We start from the raw sequence: 22,418 nt of genomic DNA, 5'->3' as shown, positions 1-22,418 counted from the left end.
GTTACTGGTGCATCTAGGAGTGATTTTATTGCACCTAAATTGACATCACTCCACTGGCTGCCAATTACCTTCTGGGCAAAGTTCAAAGTGTTGGCTGCTACCCTTAAAACCCTACATAGTTTGGGTACAAGTCACCTAGAAGATGACCTTATGCTATATAATCTGCCATGTAACTTAGGTCTTCTGGGGGACATTTACTTCAGTCAGCCAAGACTAGTATGGCAACTGTTATCAAGAGGACTTTTCTTCAGCCACTTCCAAAATGTGGAATTACCTGCCAAAATAGATTTGATAGCTTGATATGCTGTCTGAGTTTGAAACAGCATTAAATATTATCTATTCCAATAGGCCTATCCAGATGGTATTTAAATGATGAGTTTTAAAATTATGAATTGATTGTTTTTAATACATACTTTTAAAACTGATGTTACAAAACCGATTTTTTATTTTAATTAGTGTTCATTTTTAAACTATATAATATGTGTCAATTTGTTGCTGTACTTTAATCTGTTGTTCCTTGCCTCGCCTCACAGGGAGAAGCGGGTAAGAAATATTTATTACTATTGTTGTTGTCTTCTTACTGGTCTGTGTTATGAACATATGTGTGCATACGGAAGTATTACCTAAGTTTAGTTGCATGACAAACATGGAAAGAAAAATATGTTTTTCCCCAAGGGATGCCACTTCCCACTAGGATTGCCAGGTAAAAAAACCAAACAGAGCCTTAATAGTTTTGTGAAAGAGGGCATTTTCAGCAGGTGTTACTAGTCAAACCATCTAGCTACATCCTACAAAAAACTTCAGCTGTTCCTCTCTGCTCTGCTTCTATACTAAAAAGAAACTCATGTTGTCATCCTATGTTCCACTACGCTAAGGGAGGGTGGAACTTGGAGTGAAGCTTTGTGGGCAGAGTAAAATCAGGGCACTTTCTAGCATGGCAGAGAGTGAGACACTGAAAATTGTTCCCATTTACAACTCTTCTGTTTGCTGTGTTCACCTTCTCCTTTTCTGTGGATTCTTAAATGCAATGCTTGAAATGTATAGGCAGAAGGAAAATTTCATGGGGGACTGAATTCTTATTGGGGGAGGGGTCAAATGCCCTCATTTTGCTCCTTCCCATAGCCACACCACGGTGTAATTGAATTTACTATCATGGTAAATACAGTTTTCCAAAGACATCTTTGTCAGGTTAACAAAATAATAGAACATTTGCTGGGGGAAGATTCTGGTGGAAAGAGCAATGCATGTATGGAGCAGCTAGCAATTCTGATTAAGGAGTAAAGACCTCAGTGGCTAAAGAAACCAACTAAGGTTTTGTTGTATGAATGCTAAGACCCAGGTATGGAGTCACTTTAGGGTCACCACAAGTCAGGGGCAATCTGAAGGCACAAACCACAAGAAGCAAGAGAAGAAAGGGGGGGGGGAAGAGGAGAGGTGGAAAGATCTGTCAGAGTTATCTGTTTATATCTCAGAGATGTTAAGATAGATGGATAAAAGATGAGGAGATGTTGGGTCACTGAAAACTGCTCAATTGATGGCTGCTCCCTGTAAGACATCTTTAGTTCTTTGAGTGCTGAGTCCTGTTGCATTTCCAGCAAATTCAGCAGGTGCAAGGGGGCTGTTTAATATTTCCCTTAACTACTGACTCTTTCTTGCCAATTGCTTCTCCCCATAGCATTTGTCCCAGCTGTGCCTATTACCAGTTTCAGAGCCTCCTTGGTGTGGAAGCAGTTCATGGAAATGATTAAAACAGCTGCTGGAGGAATATTCCCAGCAGAAAGTTGTCAGGCAAAGCAAGAGTTAAGCACCTTATTTTGCCCACCCCCCACCCAGTCAGTGACCCATCTCCAAATTAGCATTACAAAGCAAATTGAAGGTTACTTCTACTAAGAAGTAATAGTGCCACTTTATTCTGCTTTGGTCAGATCTCACTGCAATACTATGTCCAGCTATGGGCACCACAATTCAAGAAGGATGTTGACAAACTAGAGCATGTCCAGAGAAGGGTGACCAAAATGTTGGAAAGTCTAGAAACCATGCCTTATGAAGAAAGACTTAGGGAACTGGGTATGTTTAGCCTGGGGAAGAGAAGGTTAAGGGGTGACATGATCACCATGTTTAAATATTTGAAGAGATGTTATATTGAAGATGAAGCAACTTGTCTTCTACTGCTCCAGAGACTAGACATGGAACAATGGATGCAAACTACAGGAAAGAAGATTTCACCTAAACATTAGGAGGAACTTCCTGATGGTAAAAGCTGTTCAACAGTGAAATACAATACCTCTAAGTGTATTTGAGTCTCCTTCTTTGGAGGTCTCTTCCAATGCTATGGTTCTTTTGTTCATTATATTGGTAGCCACTGAGATATGAAGGACACTTCTATTTTGTTAGCCTTTTTCTATGTACCAGAATACAAACTCATGTGCTCATTTACCACCAGACTAACCCTTAGTAGTATGAACACTAGAGATGTCAAGTGAACTTTTTCTTCCCAACATCACTGGTAGTTCTAGTCTCAGTGGGTCCTCTCAAGTTTTACTCTAGTCTTTAAAGTTCTGAACATAATACCTCCTCCCAAAAGATTCAGCACATTGGATAGCTCCTTTAATGTTCAAACTAAAGCCCAGAGCAGATTTACTGCCCCACTGACAGTGGAGTCATCATCAGCCAGTCCCAGCAGGCTATTTTAATGTGTGCAGAGGCGTCTTTGTTGCCTTTGTTTTTGATTGTTTGCTTGGTAGATCACAGAACATGCCAAAAAACAGAAAACCAAACCCAGCCCATCAGTTTAAAGTTACTCTTTCCAACTTTACATGAGAATGAGAATGTTCCTGCTTGATCAGCCAAAGATCCTGCAGCCTCCATCCAGCTGAATGATTCCCAGATATACCAAAGCAGAGCATTACATTCTGGCAGTTTGTTCCCAGCATCTGAAACTCACAGCTATATCATCTCTGAATGTGGAGGATCCATTTGCAAGTGTAGACCACCAATGTGTCCTAACTCACCTTCTTTAGTAGGAACAATCTGAAGCAGAGGACTTGGGTGATGAGGAGTGTCTGGCTCCAAATGATGATTCCCACCTGAAATCTGAGCAGCTGTTAGCTGAAGAAGCTGGAGGGCTCTCTCCTAAGTAGGCCTTGACAGATGTTGAACAGAGACCCCCATTCTTTAGATCTGATGAAGAGAGAAGTTTCAGTGGAATCAGGAGCTGTAGAGTAGGAGACACTGACTTGCCAAACACCTGGCATCCAGAGGCAGGCACCTATAATCTCCCAGCAGCTGTTGGGAGCCCATGTTGTTTGCAACCCTTCATATGTTTCCTGAAATTCTTAACTTCTGGGTATGTTTAACAACTCATTTCACCTTTTTTTGGCTTTGGTTATCTGTGCTACCAGCTTTGAGTAATTACTTCAGGAGCAGATGAAAGCTTGCCCCTTTGCCTCCCTTCATCTTCTTGGATGACCTATACCTAACTTGGACTGAACTGACTTCCCTGTAGTTGCTGCTCTTGAGAGAATCTGTCTCTTTTGGACACTTGCTACCCTTAGGTACAGGAAGTTTACTAGCGAGAGTGATGGATTAGGACTGAACTTCAAATTCACCCATGAAACCCCCAGCATGACTTTGGAATAGTTGCTGTCTTTCATCCTCAAATCATGCAGGATTCCTGTAAGGCTGGGGTGGGCAACTAAAAGAGGCTAAAGGAGAACTTGGGGGTCCACAGACCCTCACTTCAAAAACTCCCACCCCAAATATTCCCCAACATCTTCTAGGTGTTTTGGGAGCCTTTTTGGCCACATTTGTAGGTCCCCCAGGCCATTTTTCTTTTGTCTTTTTCAAAGCAGGGAGTGACTAGAAGCCACTTCTGGGTTACTTTCAATTTAAAGGTCTTTCCTGGGACTCAAGTGACCCCAGCGGAACAAAACGTGGCAAAAATGCCCCCATCCCTCTAGAGGGCATTTGGATGCATGGAGGGAGACTGGAAAAGATTACAAAAAGTGATCCCCCCCGGAGACTTCGGAAGGCCCTCAAAACAGTCCTGGAGGCCACATGTAGGCTGCAGGTCCCATGTTACTCATCCTTGCTGAAAGGGCAAAAACTACAGAAGAAGAACCCAAGTCCTAAATCTGACTGTTAATCCTAGCTAGAGTAAGTTAATAGAATTTATGTCAACCTAACAATTTCTCTGATTCAATGGTTCTATTCTAGAGGCACTTGTAATTGGTTTTAGGTGAGTGTGGGAATCATGTGCCACTCCAGCTATTGCTGGACTATAAGTCCCATGAATCCTAGCCAGCACAGCCAATAGCTAAGGAACGCTAGAAGTTGCAGTCCAAGAATATCTGGAGGGCCTTATGATTCTCACCCTGAATGAAGCCTAAGTCTGTTTCCCTCAGCTCTCTGAAGGAAACACAGGAAGCTGCCCCTTCCGAAGATGGGTTAGGACCACGGCAAAAACACGCCACAGTCCCAATCCACCTTGAACCCATCCAAAAAAAGGAGCGGATAAGATCTGCTGCTTTTTTGGCTGGGGAAAAGCCAGCTTTGTCAGCCCTGCCATGACCCCATGGCAGCTTCATGATGCTCCAGCAGCATGCAGCATGTAAATACCATGCCACCAGAGCATCATGAAGCCACCCATGTCTGGGCAGCTGGGTGGCTTCAAGATGGCACCCTGGCATCATTGGGACATGCGGCATCTAAACACTGTGCACTGATGATGCCCAAAAGTGGGGGTTTTGGGCTGTTTGTTCCAGCCCTAACTGAAAGAAAGAAGTTGGTAGCACAAGCTTTCATAGAATTGAGCCTATTTCCTCAGATGCATAGTATACCAAAGCTCATGCTCCCAACTTCTTTCTTTCAGTCAGTTTCAAAGGTGCTACAAGATCCTTTTGCATACTGATTTTCCAGACTAACATGGCTATCTATGTCTTTGAACATTAACAACAGATACTGATAGACATCGTCTGCATAAATTTGCCGAAAACTCCTTTCACAGTCATTAACCACCTTTGCAGCTTGTGATAATCAATCTTATAAGTTAGTTATATACACATTATATGTCTAGACACATTAACGCATTCTTTCATAATATACTGTTCAGAGTGACTACTGTAATGCACTCTATGTGGGGCTCTCTTTGAAAACTGTTCAGAAAATTCAAGGGGTCCAAAATATTATGACCAGAATGTTGAGTGTGGTAAGTTACAAGGTATATACCCCTTGTTGAAACAGCTTTACTGGTTTCTAGTCTGTTCCCTGGAATAATTTGAAGTGCTATGGCCTTTAAAAACCTAACATGGCATGTGTCCAGACTATTTAATAGACACTATCTCCCTAGATGACCCTGCCCAACTCCTATGCTTCTCAAAGGAGGGCTTTCTCTTGGTCCCACCATCATCACAGACCTGGTGGCTGCACCTAAGCTACAGAATGCCCTTCCATGGGAGACTAGGCTGGCCCTCTTTCTGCTCTCCTTTCACCAGCAGGGAAAGACCTTTTTGATTTAAATTGGCATTTGATGATTAATTGGTTTCAGGGAGGGTTTTTTTTAAGTGCATGTGTGCTATAGTTTGCCTTTGTTGTTATTTCAAAAATATTTTATATTTCTTAAAACTAATGGTGTTTTAATATGCTAGCTCGTTTAACTGTGTTTTAATATTTTTTATCATCTAGTTTCTATCATCTAGTTTCTATCTTTACATTGATCTGTGTTGTAAGCCACCTTAGGCTCCAGGAGTTTATCCCATGGCTTACTAATTTGATTTACTTCTATCCAGTTTAAAGCTTAATTCGGGAGGTGTCCTGATGAAGGTTTTGCCACCCAGATACATCCCAGGTGCACCTCTGCTTTCAGGAGTGCTCTGGAGGACATTTTCTTAAGCCAGAAAACTCCCAGGTCCAAAAAGAGCTGTGAGGAGCGCTCCTGGAAGTGGGGATGCACCTGGGATGTATTCAGGCAGCAAATTCGGCAGCAAAAACCTTCTGATAACATCAGGATGCTGCCTGAATTAAGCTTTAAGCTGGATAGAGATAAATCGATTTAATAACCCATGGGATAAGCTCCTAGGGAGAAACACAGGATATAAATAAATTAAAGTGTAAAAACCCCACTATGGATGCATTTCTCTAATCTCAGACTCCTTCAGAGCAATGAGTGCCCAAGTCTGGTCTAATATGGGATGGAGAGTGGGGAAATGCTCAGATAGGACTCTTCCTCTCTGGTTCCAAGATCTCTGCAATGCAAAGGTTAATGACATGCCCTCCTCCTTCCACCCTTGGGTCTTTAAAAAAAATACCTGTGAAAAATCCAAGAGCCTTACGTTGCATTAAACTGCTTGTGCAGAAACATCCACACATGGAGGCTGACAGATGCTCACCACTGAGAGCAAAGTACTTCTACATATGGACTGGAAGCTCAGATTGGAGCACAGCTTGCCTTCGGCAAAAAAAAAAATCCTTATGTGTTGTGGAAATGAACCGAGCATGAATCACTGAATGGTTCCCTCTGCTGAAAGTTGTTATGTTTGTCATCTTGGGCCTTGGCCAGAGATTTATGAAGCCTTTTTTTTTTTTTTTTTGGGGGGGGGGGTCTTGTATTTGGTCCTTGGCAGGTGGAGCAATCTGTTTCTCCCTAAGCGCCTGCCTGCTTGTTCCATGGTGTTGCACTGTTAATGTTTTCTCTAACCACATGCCGACATTTTCCCAGCAATCTGGTCCTGTGTAAACACCTCCAGGAAACTGCGATCCATCTAGAAGGCGATGTTATTAGAATGAAGCAGGAACGTTTCTTCAGATGTACATCCACCGAGTTGCAATGGCATTTTGGCACAAGTAAAGGGGGCTAAGATTTGAGCTGAAGGTATGGTTTGAACCCGCCCAGGATTTTTGTTGATTTGTAGAGTATGTGTACATCCTATTTGTAAATGAACCCTGATTATTTCAGAGAACTTGGAAGCAGTGGCTTACAAACGATGAGTTACTTGTAATAATTCTCCCTTTTTTAAAAAAAAATCCCGAAATCATAGCAATAATTGAGGCACAAAATAACTCTGCTAAATCAAATAAATAAGTCAGTACTAAATCTATTAAGTATTATGGTTTGAATTATTTGAATGAATTGGTCTTTATTTGGTACTGTTGAGCCACATTTTGAAAGTACAGCTTAGAAGATGGAAGACAATTCCATCTTGTATTATGTTACAAGCTTGACAATGAGAGCTGTAGAACAGTGGAATAGACTACCAGGAAGTTTAGATGCAAGCCTGCATTGGCGATTTTAAAACAAAGGCTGGATGTCCATACCTCTGAGGGGCTTCAGCTGTGGATCCTTGCATGGCAGAAAGCTGGACTAGGGGACCTTCTATAGTTCTATGATTCAAGTGTGAGTGTGTGTTTTAAACTAGGTAAATGTAAATGTAATTAAACCAGGAGATTGGAAAGTTACTTTATAAAAACTGTGACCAGCAATTAATGCTGGAGGTGTAGCTTGGTACTATAATGGTACATAATTACAAAGTAACATCCCTCATTCTGGTATTTCCACAGTAGTCGCAGTGGATAGAATTTGCAGCAGAGAACTGGAAGAGGAAACTGATCTTCTTTTGTTTCATGCTCCTGATCAAATGATGGTTCTCCCAAGTAATGTGTAGCCCTCAAATACAGGTTGATCATGAATCATGATGGCTGGCTGGATGAGTAACAGATCACCTATAAATCTTTCCTTCTTTCCTGCCTTCTTTCATTATTATTATTATTATTATTATTATTATTATTATTATTTATTCATATATACTGCTATTCCTTATTCAAGATCATAGCAGTGTAAATGTTACAAAACATCATTAAAACAGTAGAAAACAGTATTAAAACATCAAATCAATATCTAAAACCACATAATAAAATATCAGTGCTCCCAATATTCCAAATCAATAAAACAATAATAAAACAGACACCAAACTCATTGGGGGAAAGCTTGGCGGAAGAGGAAAGTTTTTAGCATCCTCTTAAATCCTTCAAGGGAGGTGACTGTGTGGAGCTCGTCGGGCAGGGTATTCCATACTCTAGGGGCTGAGGTAGAAAATGCCCTCTGGGTTGCACTATAATGTGCACCCGGAATAGACAAAAGATGTTTCCCACCCGACCTGAGAGTGTGGGGCGGATTATACGGGGAGAGGTGGTCCTCCAAGTACCCTGGACCTTATTGATGCAAATGAGGTCCTCCTGATCCATTTGTCTACATCATTGGTAAGGAGAACTTAGCCTGGGATGCAAGAGAAGGAGATGCCCTAGGGATATCCTAGCTAACAATCTATTTCAGACCTGGACATAAGGTAGCAAAGTGGTAAGAAGTTAATCAGGCAAGTAAGTTAAGAACCTGTAGGTGTGTGGAGAAGGCAAGTGATACTTATTTCATTTGCTGATTTTCTAATCAGTGACATCAAAGAGAGCTAAACCTTTACCTAAATCTTTAAGGTGAGCCTGAAGAAATTTACAATTTAGGAGCAATACCCCAGGGGAGACATATGGGCCCAAACTGACAGACCAAAATAAAGCTGCTTTGGGTCACTTTGGAGGTATGCTGTTTAAATGAGGCATGCATCCTAAGAGGCTGGAAGTTGCGCCAAAGCCACGCTCCAGTCCCCAGGATCCTCATCCCCTCCCAACATCAGTGAGAACCACAGCAAAGGAAAAAAATGCTTGCAAAACAAAAAGTATAGATTTAGCTTTCAAGTTCAAGCTTGGTACAGGTTTAGTTTTAAATATTTTAAGTGCAGCTCAAAAGGTAAAGTTTAACTCTAAACCTCAGTTCAGTTTCAGGGTTGTTTTTAACTGTGATCAAGTTGACTTTGACTTATGGCGACCTTATGAAAGAGAGACCTCCAGGTCCCCCCAACATCAATAGCCCTGCTCATGTCTTGCAGTTGCTTCTTTGATGGAGTCTATCCACCTGGAATGGGATCTTCCTCTTTTCCTACTGCCTTCTAGTTTGACAAGTATTGTTGTCTTTTCTAATGAGTCATGTCGTCTCAAGATATGCTTGAGAGACTAGCTCTTAAAACCAGTTTTAAGAACCTGAGGGTAAATCTAGAAAGTGCACCCTCAGCCAGGCTGATAAGGAGTCAGACTCCTGAATTCCTAGTACATTGTCTTCGTCATTACCACCCACTTCAACTCTCTCCAAAAACTTCATCCCTGGGAGCTGAATCGACATAGGTTTCCACTCACTGGAGTCTGGTGCAGCCAAGTAAATGAGAATCTCCCCCACCCCCCAAGCCATGCATAGACACACACCCTTTAACAGTGACATGCCAGAGACATGGAGTGGGATCCCATGTGTGTTTATATCTATGGTAATGTTAGACGCCTCCAAGCCAAAATGGGAGAGTTGAAGTGCTTGATTTTAAGGGGGAACATAGCTATAATGCGCATAAAGGGAATGTGGTGGAATGGAGAGAATCAGTGAAGAATAATGAACTCTAGATAAAACTTTATGGCAGGTGTGGAGATCATGTATCCCTCCAGATGTTGTTGGATTGTAATTCTCAACACGGCTCACCAGCTATGTTATTGCAGAACAAGTCCCAGCATGCCTTGCTGGTTATAACTGGCTCAGGAACCTGTCACTCTCCCAGAGGGTTTGAAAATCTACCTCGTGGTTGTCTTAAATCCAGTTTTTACTGTTTTGCTAAGCCATCAGTTGTTCCAAAATCACACTGTTGGTTTTGTGTGAAGGCCATTAGGTCTTTGTTACACTGAAAGATATAATCAAAGATCACTCAAGGCTAGATATCAGGTATAAATATCAGTCCCAACTCTAGCCCTGTCTATGCAGAAAGGGTCATCTTCACTCCCTGTGTCCCCTCAGACTTTGTCTGAGCAACATTCTGCTTCTGTGGTCTCCTCTTCAAGACAGGTAAATACAGTGAGACCTCAGTATCCAGAGGGGATCCGTTCTGGACCCCCCCCCCCCCCCCCATGGATACCAAAATCCTGAGAATGCTCAAGTTCCACTGCCTCCAATGGCAGCATGTACATACAGCCATGCTACCATTAGGGACAATGGGACTTCAGGTGAAGCCCCGTTATCCCTATTGGTGCCATGGTTGCATGCACATCCTGCCATTGGGGACAACAGGTGCTGTCCCTAATGGTGGCATGGCTGCGTGCACACACTACCATTGGAAACAACGTGGGCTTGCTGTCCATGGATGCTCAAATCCATGGATGGGAAGTCTGTGGATACTGAGGTCCCACTGTATTATCCCTCTACAACCCTCATCCTCCATGATCCAACTTCCATATTTCCTTTTGGTTAGCTCTGGATGGCGTGCCTCTTTGAACTGCTTTCACGTGTGTGTTCGATTTCAAGACTTTAAAAATAATTTATTTCATGAAACCTGTTAAGCACAGCAAATACATTAGTAGTGGTATACATTGGTGAAATCGATCCTCAAGTTACCAAGTCTTTCATAAAGTGTCCTTTGAGCTAAATAATTCCCCCAGCAATTAAAAGATGATAACACAATTGGTGGGAAATCCCCAGTCCTCCCCTTTTGAGTTACAGGTCCTTGAACCAAACTCTAATGGATATCAATGGCCAACTCTATTAAAGTATGGAACGTAAAGGCTATCCCCAACACATATTCAGGACCTTGGGCAGTTCCTTTCAAGTCTGGCCCCCATTGGCAGCCATCAGCTACCACTATCATTGACAATCAATGCGACAACATGTTTATATTTTCCAATAAAATGATTAATGTTAACTACGGTAGGATTTTCCAACATTTTTTCTCTAACATTTCCAAGCTCTGGTTGTAATCAGCTTTCACCATCTTCATCATTTGTGGGTGATGATGAAGAAGAATCTCTCTCACATACACACTCACACTTCATTCAGAAATGTGTTGATTTCTATGCTGGACAGGAATTAGTGGGGTGCAGTGGTTTACGTGTTGGATTAAGACTCCTGAAGATCAGGGTACAAATCCCCACTCAGCCATGGAAAACCATTGAGTATCCTTGGACAAGTCATAGAATCCTAGAGTTGGAAGAGACCAAAAGGGCTATCCAGTCCAATCCCTGCCATGTATGAAGACACAATCCAGGCAATCCCAACAGATGGCCACCCAGCCTCTATTTAAAACGCTCCAAAGGTTGGGAGTCTGCCACACTCTGAAGCAGTGTACTGTCAAACTGTTCTAACCACCAGGAAATTATTTCTAATGTTTAGGTGGAACTTCTCCTGTGGTTTTAATCCATTGCTCCATGTCCTAGAGCGGCAGAAAACAAGCTTGCTCTACCTTCAATAGGACATCCTTTCAAATATGTATTTAAACATGGCTATCATGTCCCATTCTTAATCTTCTCTTCTCCAGGCTAAACATACACAGCTCCCTAAACTGCCCCTAATAGGGCATGACTTTCACACTTTCCGTCATGGTGGTTGCCCTCCTGTGGACATGCTCCAGCTTGTCAATATCCTTCTTGAATTGTAGTGTCCAGAACTGGACACAGTATTCCAGGTGAGGTCTGACCAAGAGGTACTATTACTTTCCTTGATCTACATACTATACTGCTATTGATGCAGTCTAGAATCACTTTAGCATTTTTAACTGCCACATTAGTGTTGACTTATGTTCAGCTTGTGGTCTACTAAGCATGTCCAGAGGAGGGTGACTAAAATGGTCAAAAGTCTGGAAACTATGCCCTATGACTTGGGGAGCTGGATATGTTTAGCCTGGAAAAGAGAAAGTGAAGAGGTGATATGATAGCCCTGTTTAAATATGTGAAGGGTTGTCCTGCTGAGGATGGGGCAAGCTTGTTTTCTGCAGCTCCAGAGAATAGGACCCAGAGCAATGGATTCAAACTACGAGAAAAGAAATTACACCCCAACATTAGGAAGAACTTCCTGACAGTAAGAGATGTTTAACAGTGCAACACACTTCCTCGGAGAATGGTGGTGTCTCCTTTTTGGAGGTTTGTAAACAGAGGCTGGATGGCCATCAGTTAGGAGTGCTTTGATTGTGCATTCCTGCATGGCAGGAGGTTGGACTGGATGGCCCTTGAGGTCTCTTCCAACTCTTACAATTCTATGACCCCTCAGATCCCTTTCACACATAATGTTGTCTAGCCAGATGTCATGCATGCTAAAGTTGTAGTCTCTCAGCCTAAAACGAATGCAATAGCAAACCACTTCAGAAAAAATCTTCCCAAGAAAACACTGGAATAGGGTTACCAAAAGTTGGAGCTGACCTTAAGGTACATAACAACAGTAATTATGTTCAGGTGCTGTAGTGGTTTGAATGTTGGCTTGGTGGTTTGAGCATTGGACTATAATTCTGAAGACCAAGTATTGAATGCCCATTTGGCCATGGAACCCGACTGGGTGACCTTGGGCAAGTCACACTTTCTCAGTCTCAGAGGATGACCCCCCTCTAAAAGGGAAACCCTGCATTAGGTTCACCTTAGGGTTGCCATAAATGGCTTGAAGGCACACAACAACAAAGAAAGTAAAAAAACTAGAGAACTGCAGCTCTACCATAGGTAGGCCTCGCACAATTGGAGTGTGGTAACAGGAGCTATGCTGCGCCTCCTCAGTGTGAATGGCAGGGTTTTTTAAAATGGAAAAAAGGGAAGTTAATAAAACCAGTACTTTCCATAGTGGCAGAATTAAAAGATATAGCCATGTTAGTCTGTAAAATCAGTATGTAAAGATATCTTGTAGCACCTTTGAGACTAACTGAAAGAGAGAAGTTGGCAGCATGAGCTTTCGTAGGCTTAAGTCTACTTCCAAGTCTAGGAAAGCTCATGCTGCCAACTTCTTTCTTTCAGTTAGTCTCAAAGGTGCTGCAAGATCTTTACTTAATAAAACCAAGTCAAACATGGGTAAAATGGCCATGACAGAGAAGCGGAGTAGCCCAAGAAGCCAACCTAGCAGCTGGCCAGCTGGCTCTCTTTAGCAGCTGCTGCCTGCCGTTGTGTCAGCTGAAGGAGGTGGCTGCAGCTGCACGATGCCCATGAATAGCCAAGGAGTGGTGTGTGCCGGCTGGCGGCCTGAGGAGTCAGGCTGGCTTTCTGAAAAGGAAAAGGCTGGGGGTGGAGGCTTGCTTTGTGAAAGATTCCCTAGCCCAGCAGGGAGGCCGCAGTCCTTTGACTTGGTGCTTATTTGTTCCCCATGAGGAACCTCTTTAATGATGCCATGGGGATTCATGGGTTAATCTGGATGGGAGGGGAGAGAAGATTTCCCAGGCCCTAAACCATGAGAGCTGGATCATGCCACTGTCTGTGTGGATGCCACAGGCACCAGCTGGGCTGGAGCAAAGTTATTTGCCTTCAACAGCTCTAAAAAAGCTCTGAGCCTTTTCAACAACTCTAAAAAAGCTGGAGGAAAAATAGTTTTATTGGGATGGCTACAGGTACTCCAGACAGCCAACATGGTGTCATGATTTAGGAGCTGGACTATGACTCTGGAAACCAGGGTTCGATTCCTGCCCAACCACGAAACTCAATGGGGACCATGGGCAAGTCATGCTCTCAGCCATCTCTGAACAAATCTTTTTTTTTATTTCAAGATTTGTTGTTAACTGCCATCAAGTCAATTTGGAGACCCTATGGATGAGAGGAAGAGCCATCATGGTGTAATGGTTTGTGCGTTGGACTAGGACACTGGGAGACCAGGTTTCAAATCCCAGCTTGGTCCTGGAAAACTATTGGGTGACCTTGGGCAAGAAAAACTCCCTCAACCTCAGAGGATGGCAATGGCAAACTTCCCTTTGCCATTGCTATCCAAGTTTCAGTGATGAAACTTGTCAAGAAAACCCTATGATAAATTCATCTTAGGGTCTCCATAAGTCAGAAATGACTTGGAGGCACACAACAATGACAATAAATCAGCGAGACTTCCAGTTCCCCCTATCATCAACACCCCTCTCAGGTCTTGCAGACTCAAAGCACCCATGACTTCTCTGAGATGATGATGATGGATTTGCATGCTGTCTTTCTCCCAGAAATCTTCGCCACGATTGCGCAACTTTCCTGGGAAAAGGCCTTTTAATTCCCCTGATTTCCCCCCATGTGATAGTCTCCAAAGCTAGAATCATCTAAGCCATTGTATTCCTCATCAGTATGTACGGATGTGAGAGCTTGGACAGTGAAGAAGGCAGATCAGAGAAAAATCAACGCATTTGAGATTGGAGAAGAGCATTGAGGATAACATGGACAGCCAAAAAGACAAATGGGTCCTTGAGCAGATAACGCCAGAAATCTTCCTGGAAGCCAAGACAATCAAATTGAGACTGTCGTACTTTGGCCACATCATGAGAAGGCATGAATCATTGGAAAAGACAATGATGCCAGGAAAGGTAGACGGCAACAGAAAGAGAGTAGGACCATATGCCAGATCAGAGGTCACAGGCATGGATCTGGAGGAACTAAGCAGAGTAGTGAAGGACAGGGGCTATTGGAGATGTCTTATCCACAGGGTTGCCATGAGTAGGGCAATTAATCTAGACAACGAGGAAATCAAAATAAAAGTTTGCGTATGTAGGATCAAACAGTCAAGAAATAAGACTAGGAATGGGAAGGGCAGCTATGAAAGAAGTGGACTTGAGGGCAGTTAACAATAACAACAGAGATGGAGGAGAAAGTTCCACTTACAGTCTGCCCGCCTTATCCACAGATTTTTAATCCAGACTAAAGCATCCACGACTTGAAAATATTTTTAAAAAGTATAAATTCCAAATAGCAAAGCTTGATTTTCCATTTTTATATAAAGGACACCATTTTGCTATGCCATTATATTTAATGGGATGTGAGCATCCATGGATTTTGTTATCCACGGGGAATCCTGGAACCAAACCCCAGTGGATAAGAAGGACCCACTGTAATGTCTTCCTACATAAGCCCTGATGGCACAGTGGTTAAATGCCTGTACTGCAGCCACTCACTCACAAACCACAAGGTTGTGAGTTCAATACCAGCCAGAGGCCTGGTCAACTCAGCCTGACAACCTTCCCTAGGTTGAGTACTCAGCTTGTTGGGGGCAAGCAGTTTACACTTTGTAAACCGCTGAGTACATCGCTAACTGTTGGGATATATAGCAACTTTGCATGCTGAGACCTGCTAGGAATGTAAATGCATGTCCATGGTAGTTTTACTGCTTACTAACAGCCCCTCCTCAATTCCTATTTACTAAGAGCACACCTTCCCTTTTGTCCCTGAGAGACTCACCATGATGCCTTTGTTCTTGTCCAGAGAAACGTGCCATCCCTTGCATGCTAAAGGGAAATTTCTTAAGAAGCATGTAGTCTACTTTGCTATCTGATCTTCTTGGCAACATGAAGTTAGACCCGTGTATATCGCCGCACACATGATTTTATAAGTAAACTTGTTATTTTCACTCTAACTAAAAGACTTTGTTTTAATTTGGGGACCCGTGGGCTGGGAGAGGAAAGTCAGCCTAGTTTTCTTCCTCCTCGCCTATATTCCGCTGCGTTTGCTCTGATGGTGAGATTAAACAATCTCTCCTACTTTCTTGAGTTTTCTAACAAATCTCCAGAAAGAAAACGTCCAACACGAAGCAGTATGGAAATGCACTTGCTATGGCTGCTATTGCCAGGAGACCCCAAGGGCACCCAGCCTAACTCCCTGCCATGCAGCAATGCACAGCTCCAAAGGCTTGAGCACTGGATTCTAGAGGCCAAGGTTGGGCTCCCGTTTGAGCCTAGAAAAACCCGCTGGGTGGCCCTGGGCAAGAAGCCACACTCTCTCAGCCTCCTCAGGGGAAGGCAATGGCAAACCCCCCGAAGAAGTCTTGCCACAGATCGGCCTTAGGGTCGCCATAAGCCCTCAATGACTGGGAGGCACACAGCAGGGACAATATACACAGATGCACACACAAAAGGCCTTGGGAAATGTACTTTCAGGACTGCTGTCTCCACAGTTCAATGGTGGCTGGGGGATTCTGGGAGACGCCATCCCAAAGAAGTCACTAGTCCTTGGCTAGAGGATTGTGGAAGGTGTCATCCAAAAGAAAAGCACCTCTCTTGGCTGGGGGAGATGTGCCCCAAAAGAAGTGCTTTTCTGGGAAGCCAGGGGATTCTGGGAAGCCAGGGGATTCTGGGAAATGTGGTTCAAAAAAGTAACATTTGGGGGCTGGGGGAATCTCGGAGATGTCACCCAAAAGAAGTTGCTTTCTTGGGTAGGAGATTCTAGCGGATGTCTAAAAGTGCCACCTTTCTTGGCTAGGGGATTCTGGGAAGCTAGGGGATTGTGGGAGGCTAGGGCATCCTGGGAAATGTAGTGCAAAAAAAGGAGCCAAATGCCTGGGAGGCTGGGGGATTCTGGGAGCTGTCGTCGGAAGGGCTGCGCGTGCGCCTGGGCCCCGCAGGGCCTTCCCTGCTCCCTCCCGGCGCGTGTCTGGGGAGGAAGGCGGGCGCAACAGGTTCTGTCCCGCCGGAGGCGCCTTTTTGCAGAACAGGTTGGCGCGCGCCAGAGAGGCTCCTTTCCCGCGGCGCCTCTTTCCCTCACCGCGCACGCGCCGCGGCACGAGCCACAGCAGCACTCGCCCCGCCCCTCCGCCCCTTTTAAGGAGCCTCGTGGCCACACCCCCTCCCCCTCCCTCCCTCCCTCCCCCTCATGAATATGTAATGTAGAGGCGCGCGCGGCGAATGGGCGAAGGAGCTGTCACTCCGGCCCCTTTCGCCGGGCGAGCGGAGGAGGAGGAGGCAGCAGCAGCGGCAGCCGCGGAGTTGTGAGGGAGACGCGCTCCAGGACGGACCCCTCCGAGGGAGCTCCCGCTGTTGCTGCTGCTCCAAGGAAGGAAGAAGCAGCGCCGCGTGGGAGGCAACGCCCGCTCCCTCAAAGGCGTCCAAGGGAAAGAAGGAAGGGAGGGAGGGAAGGAAGGGAAGGAGCCCCCTCTTGCTGCCGACGCCGATGCTCCGGGGAGCGGCCGGTCCATGGCTGGTGCGGTCCCCCCGGGGCTGCTGCTTCTCCGCCGCCTCTTCCTCGCCTGCCTTCCCTGAGGAGCAGCGGCAGCGATGCGGGGATCCGGCGGCGGGAAGAGCCGGGACTGGGCGCTGCTCCGGCTCTGCCTCCTGCTCCTCACTTTAGCCGTCCAGGTAAAGAGGCAGAAGAGGGACCCAGGCTCTCTCTCTCTATATATATATATAGATATGTAACGAAAGGTCTTTCCTTGAATCCCCTTGCCTTGGCTCAGAAACGCCGCCTCCTGCCTTTGGTCTTTTGCAGGTAAAGAGGGAAATAGGAATAACAATAAGAAGAAGAAGAATAGCAATAGAAATATAAGTCAGGAGCTGGATAGCTTTGCAAGGGAAGAGCCCTGCCTCCCTCCTCCTGGCTTCAGCCCTAGAAAAAAGGGGGGTCCTAATTAAAGTACAATGTAATTAATGGGCCTTTGATGGCTTTTGTTTTCTTGGGAGGGGAGAGCAGCGCCTCCCCAAAGTTTAGCCCTCGAAAAGGGGGAGAGAACCACAATTAAGAGGAAACGCAATTAATGGACAGCAGCATTTCCAGCATTTCTTTCCTGGGAAACTTATTTCCTCGCAAGGGCAGAAGATTCAGGTAACTAGGCCCCTCCTGACTGAAACCTCTGCGAGGGATCCTGATTAACAGCACAATACAGTCAGAGGACGTTTTTGCAGCATTTACTGCCTTGCAAGAGGAGATAGACGCCCTTCCTAACTTCAGCTGCCCAAGGGAAAGCGGGGGGGGGGGGTAATAATAGTAATAGTAAATATTACTTATTTTTCCAGGATTTGGCTTATTTTCTTGGAAGGAGGGAATGCCTCCTCTTCCTCCTCCGGCAAGAAATAGGGATTGAGCAAAGAAGGGGAGATAGATGCCTCCTCCTGCCGCTAGCCATGCAAGTCAACCAGGGAAAGAGGGAGGATGGAGGACCTCTTCCAGCAATTGATTTAATTTCTTGCAAAGGGAGATAGATGCCTGTAAGATAAAAAAGAAAAAAGGAGGGGGGAATAATAATAATAATAATAATAATAAAGGGGCAATGCCTCCTCCTAACTTGGTTCGTGCAGGAAAAAGAGAGTGCATTTCCCAGCACTTCACTTCTTTCCTTGCAAGTAGGGAATGATGCAAAGGGAAGCATCCATTTTTGCAACGCCTTTTTTATAAACTTTTCCACTTAATGCATGGATCTTTTTTGGGGGGGACACCTTTCATCTTGTCCACCTTTTCGGGAGGATTGCAATAATAATAATAATAATAATGGCATTTCCAAGGCCCGATCTGGCTTGGAGAGGCTGTGAAGTCTCTCTCTCTTTCCTTGTTGCACCTTCTTTCTTTCTTTTCCACTCCCTGTTTTCCAATCTGCTCTGGAAAAGCCACGCTGAAACCAAGCTGCACGTTTTGCACGGGTGTGTGATGTGTGTGTGTATGTGAGGGTTGTTGTAACTCGGGATTGTTTTTGGCATGTTGCATTTTTCTCCCCCCCCCCTTTTTTTTTTTGGCAAAGGAGGGACTTCTTGCATCCCTGACCAGACCCTTTTGCAAAAGGGCTGAAGTACAAGAACACCCCAAACCCACCAAGCAGTGATCACTTTCATTCCCAATGAGGGTTGCACTCTTTTCTACCCAAGAAACGTATCCGTTTTTGGATTTGGGGTGCTGCACAGGGCCAACCGTAATGTCTCCCAGTACTAATACATCCCTATTGATCCAGCCTTAGGGATTGATTGATCTGATTGAGTTCTTCAATTGCAAGTGGAACATTTTGCAGGTCTTTCTGGCACTCCTTCTAGGAACCTTTTCTCCAGAAAATGGCTTATTTTTTATTTTCTGGATTTTTCCCTCTCCTTCACCCCCCCTATATATACATATATATATATATATATCAAGAATAGTTTCAATAGGTTAAAACACACTGCAGAGATAAGACACTTTGAGACCCCTGGCTCAGTGCTAGGGACTCCTGGGAATTGTAGTTTATTGTGGCACCAGAATCCTCTGACAGAGAAAAGGCTCAATGTCTCACAAACACTACAGCTCCCAGGATTCCCTGGCATTGAGCCAGGGCACTTCAAGCGGTCTCAAACTGGATTATTTCTGCAGCGTGGTTTGGACCTTCAAAGGGGCTGCATGATCCCTTTGCATACTTTCAGATTGGGAGGGATTTGGGATGCTCCTCAAAAAGGTCCAAAACACACTGCAGAAACAATCCACTTTGAGACAGCTTTAACCGCCTTGGTTCAGTTAGGGAATGCTGGGAATTGTAGTTTATTGTGGAATCAGAGCTCTCTGACAAAGAAGGCTCAATGTCTCATAAAACTACAGTTCCCAGAATTCACTAAGGCAGTTAAAGCTGTCTCAAACTGGATTATTTCTGCAATGTGTTTTGGACCAAAGAGGACCTTTATTATTATTATTATTATTATTATTATTATTATTAACCTTTATTTATGAAGCGCTGTAAATTTACACAGCGCTGTACATACACTCTTTTTAATTAGAAAACAAAATCTGATTTATAACAGTAGTTAGAAGGTGTAGGAAACTCTTTGCCTTGTAAAATCTCCATGCGCTTTCTTTTTTCCTCTTTTTTCCCCCTTTTGCGTTTTTCAATTAATTAATCCTTATTTTTGGCCCCTGTATTTTTAGGTCTCCCAGTCGACTGGCTATTTCGAGCTGCAGATTAACTCGGTGAAGAATGTCAATGGCGAGTTGCTGAATGGGGAATGTTGCGATGGCACGAAAAAGAGCCCCAGTGCGGACTGCGCCCGGGACGAGTGCGACACTTACGTGAAAGTTTGCTTGAAGGAATACCAGGCCAAGATCACCCCCACTGGGACATGTAGTTTCGGCTCAGGATCTACCCCAGTCCTTGGTGGAAATACTTTTTATCTCAACCACCGCAGTTTTCATGCGGGGAAAAGTCAGGACATGGAGGGCAGGATTGTCATCCCTTTCCAGTTTGCTTGGCCGGTAGGTGAAAAGTTTTCTTCCCCTTCTTTATTTGCAAATGCCCTTCATGGGGAGGTTTGTGGGGGGCTTTTTTGGTGCATGGAAGATATTGGAGTGGGGAAGTGGTTCTTGTGTGTGCGTAATTCTTCTGCCTTTTGTGAATATTTTGAGATCTAGGTCCATTCCACAACACACTGCAGAAATAATCCAGTTTGAAACCGCTTTAACTTAGTGCTAGGGAATCCTGGGATCTGTAGTTTTGTGAGAAAGCTATGGGGCCACAATAAACTGCATTTCCAAGGATTCCCTAGCACTGAGCCAAGGAAAACTGGATCATTTCTGCAGTGTCTTTTGGCCCTAAAACACAGAGCAGTGGATTCAAATTACAGGAAATGTAGTTCAGCTGCCCTGGCCAGTGCTAGGGAATCCTGGGAATTGTAATGACTCCAGAGCTCTCTGACAGAGAAGGCTAAATGTCTCACAAAATTACAGCTCCCAGAATTCCTTATTGTTATTTAACTGCCAGGGCAGTTAAAGCACTTTCAAACTGGATTATTTCAGCAGTGTGTTTTGGACCAAAGTTCCCTTTTCCTCTTACCTTTCCTGTTTTGCCAGGGAGGTAAATCTATATTTTCCCTTTACTCTCTCTGGTTGGATCTGTCGGCACTGTAGAACCAATGGAGTTTGACACCACTTTAACTGCTACGTTCCATCCTGCAGAACCCTGGGATTTGTAGTTTGTGGGGTGCCACCACTCTTGGGCAGAGAAGGCTAAAGACCTTATAGAACTACAGATCCCATTGGATGGTACTGCAACACTTAAAGTGGTATCAAAGCGCATTATTCCTACATTGTACATGCACTGGTTGCTGAAGGAGGAAGGGAAGGAGCACAGCCTCAGAACCACTCAGATTTCACTCTGGATTAGGAAGGCTTTTTTTTCTTGGACGAACAAAAAAGTCCCCAGAGGAGAGAGTTTGTGGGTTGTGGAGATCAGTAGTTCTGTGCAATCTGGTGGAAATGGATTCAATCCAAGTGGGGTGTGGGTTTTTTTTTTTTTGGGGGGGGGGAAGCTTTTAAACAAGGAGTTGGTGTTGGTTTTGGTTGCAAGGATTATTTTCCAGTGCATTCTGACTCTCCAGAGGGGAGAAACACACTGCAGAAATAACCCAGTTTGAGGCTCAATACCAGGGAATCTTGGGAATTGTAGTTTTGTGAGACATTTAGCCTTCTCTGTTAGAGAGAGCTCTGATGCCACAACAAAACTGCAGTTCCCTGGATTCCCTAGCACTGAGCCAGGGCAGTTAGAGCGGACTCAGACTGGATCATTTCTGCAGTGTGTTTTGGCCCAGAGGAGACCAGGGTGCAATGGTGAGGTCCATTTATTGTGTATGCACTGGTGTGTGTTTGTTTGTGTGTGGAGAAATGTTACCAAAAATTTGGAAAAGGGCACACCCAGAGGGATCTCTACAACCAGGGTGTGTCCTCCTAGGAACAGCTGCTGGGCAGGAGGAGGAGGAGGAGGAGGAAGAAGAAGTCAGTTGCGTGACAGCAAGCCTCCCGTGGTGTGTTTTTTTGCAAGATCCAGGTGTGAGCAGCCAAGTCCCTGCAGAAGCCTGTTCTTTTCTGCACAAGGGTGTGTGTTGTGTCTCTTGTGTGTGAACGTTGTGGCTTGCACGCGCTTGCATCCACCTCCGTGGGGAGGGATAGCTTGCTCTAGGAGCGGTCTGGCCCTATATAGAAAAATAAATGTATGTGATTTCCACCAGCACCTTCCACCTTCCTTCATATAAATGCTTCTTGGATTTGCAGAAAAGGCCTCTTTCCAGCAGGGGGCGCAGGGGGCTAATTTGGGCTCTGAGGAAATCTTTAAGTGTCATATATGTATACACACACACATATACATAGACATGCGCACAAATACATGTTGCGTGTGTGTGTTACACGTCTTTCACCAACCCTAAGGGGAACCTATTGTGGAGTTTCCTTGGCAAGATTTGTTCTGAGGGAGTTTGCCATGGCTTCCCCTGAGGCTGAGAGAGTGTGACTTGCCCAAGGGTCACCCAGTGCGTTTCCATGACCGACCTGGAAATTGGACCCTGTTCTCCAGAGTCCTAGTCTATCACTCAAACCACTGTGCCATGCTGTCCTCATATATATATATATATATGTGTGTGTGTGTGTGTGTGTGTACATGTATATACACGTTTATATGTGTATATATATACACACACACACACATATATACAAGTTAGTAGGCTTCTATATATATATATATATGTCTGTGTGTGTGTGTGTGTATATATATATACACACACACAGTATATGTGTATGCATGTATGTGTATATATATAGAGAGAAAGAGAGCATACAATCTATATATCCTCTCTCCATACACGTTTGAAGGCTTTTAAGCACGCATGCATGTGTCTATACAGTAGATGTTTAAAAGCTTACAAACATGTATGGCAGGA

General features: G+C 44.4%; 1 protein-coding gene across 2 annotated transcripts in view; it reads left to right on the top strand.

Annotated features, from left to right (window-relative positions):
* Positions 1–16,785: 16,785 nt before the first annotated feature.
* Positions 16,786–22,418, top strand: part of JAG2 (jagged canonical Notch ligand 2) — a 134,773-nt gene continuing 129,140 nt past the window's right edge. For both annotated transcript variants that reach the window (XM_089522708.1, XM_089522707.1), the window contains exons 1-2: positions 16,786–17,126; positions 19,642–19,965. In XM_089522708.1, the coding sequence (XP_089378834.1) occupies positions 17,046–17,126; positions 19,642–19,965 (405 nt within the window). In that variant the 5' untranslated portion in view covers positions 16,786–17,045. The remainder of the gene's footprint in view (positions 17,127–19,641; positions 19,966–22,418) is intronic.

The sequence above is a fragment of the Sceloporus occidentalis genome, unplaced genomic scaffold, assembly GCF_023333645.1.
Source record: "Sceloporus occidentalis isolate IW3139 unplaced genomic scaffold, rSceOcc1.0.p SCAF_4, whole genome shotgun sequence".
Lineage (NCBI taxonomy): Eukaryota > Metazoa > Chordata > Lepidosauria > Squamata > Phrynosomatidae > Sceloporus > Sceloporus occidentalis.
This window is presented reverse-complemented; position numbering and strand designations above follow the sequence as displayed.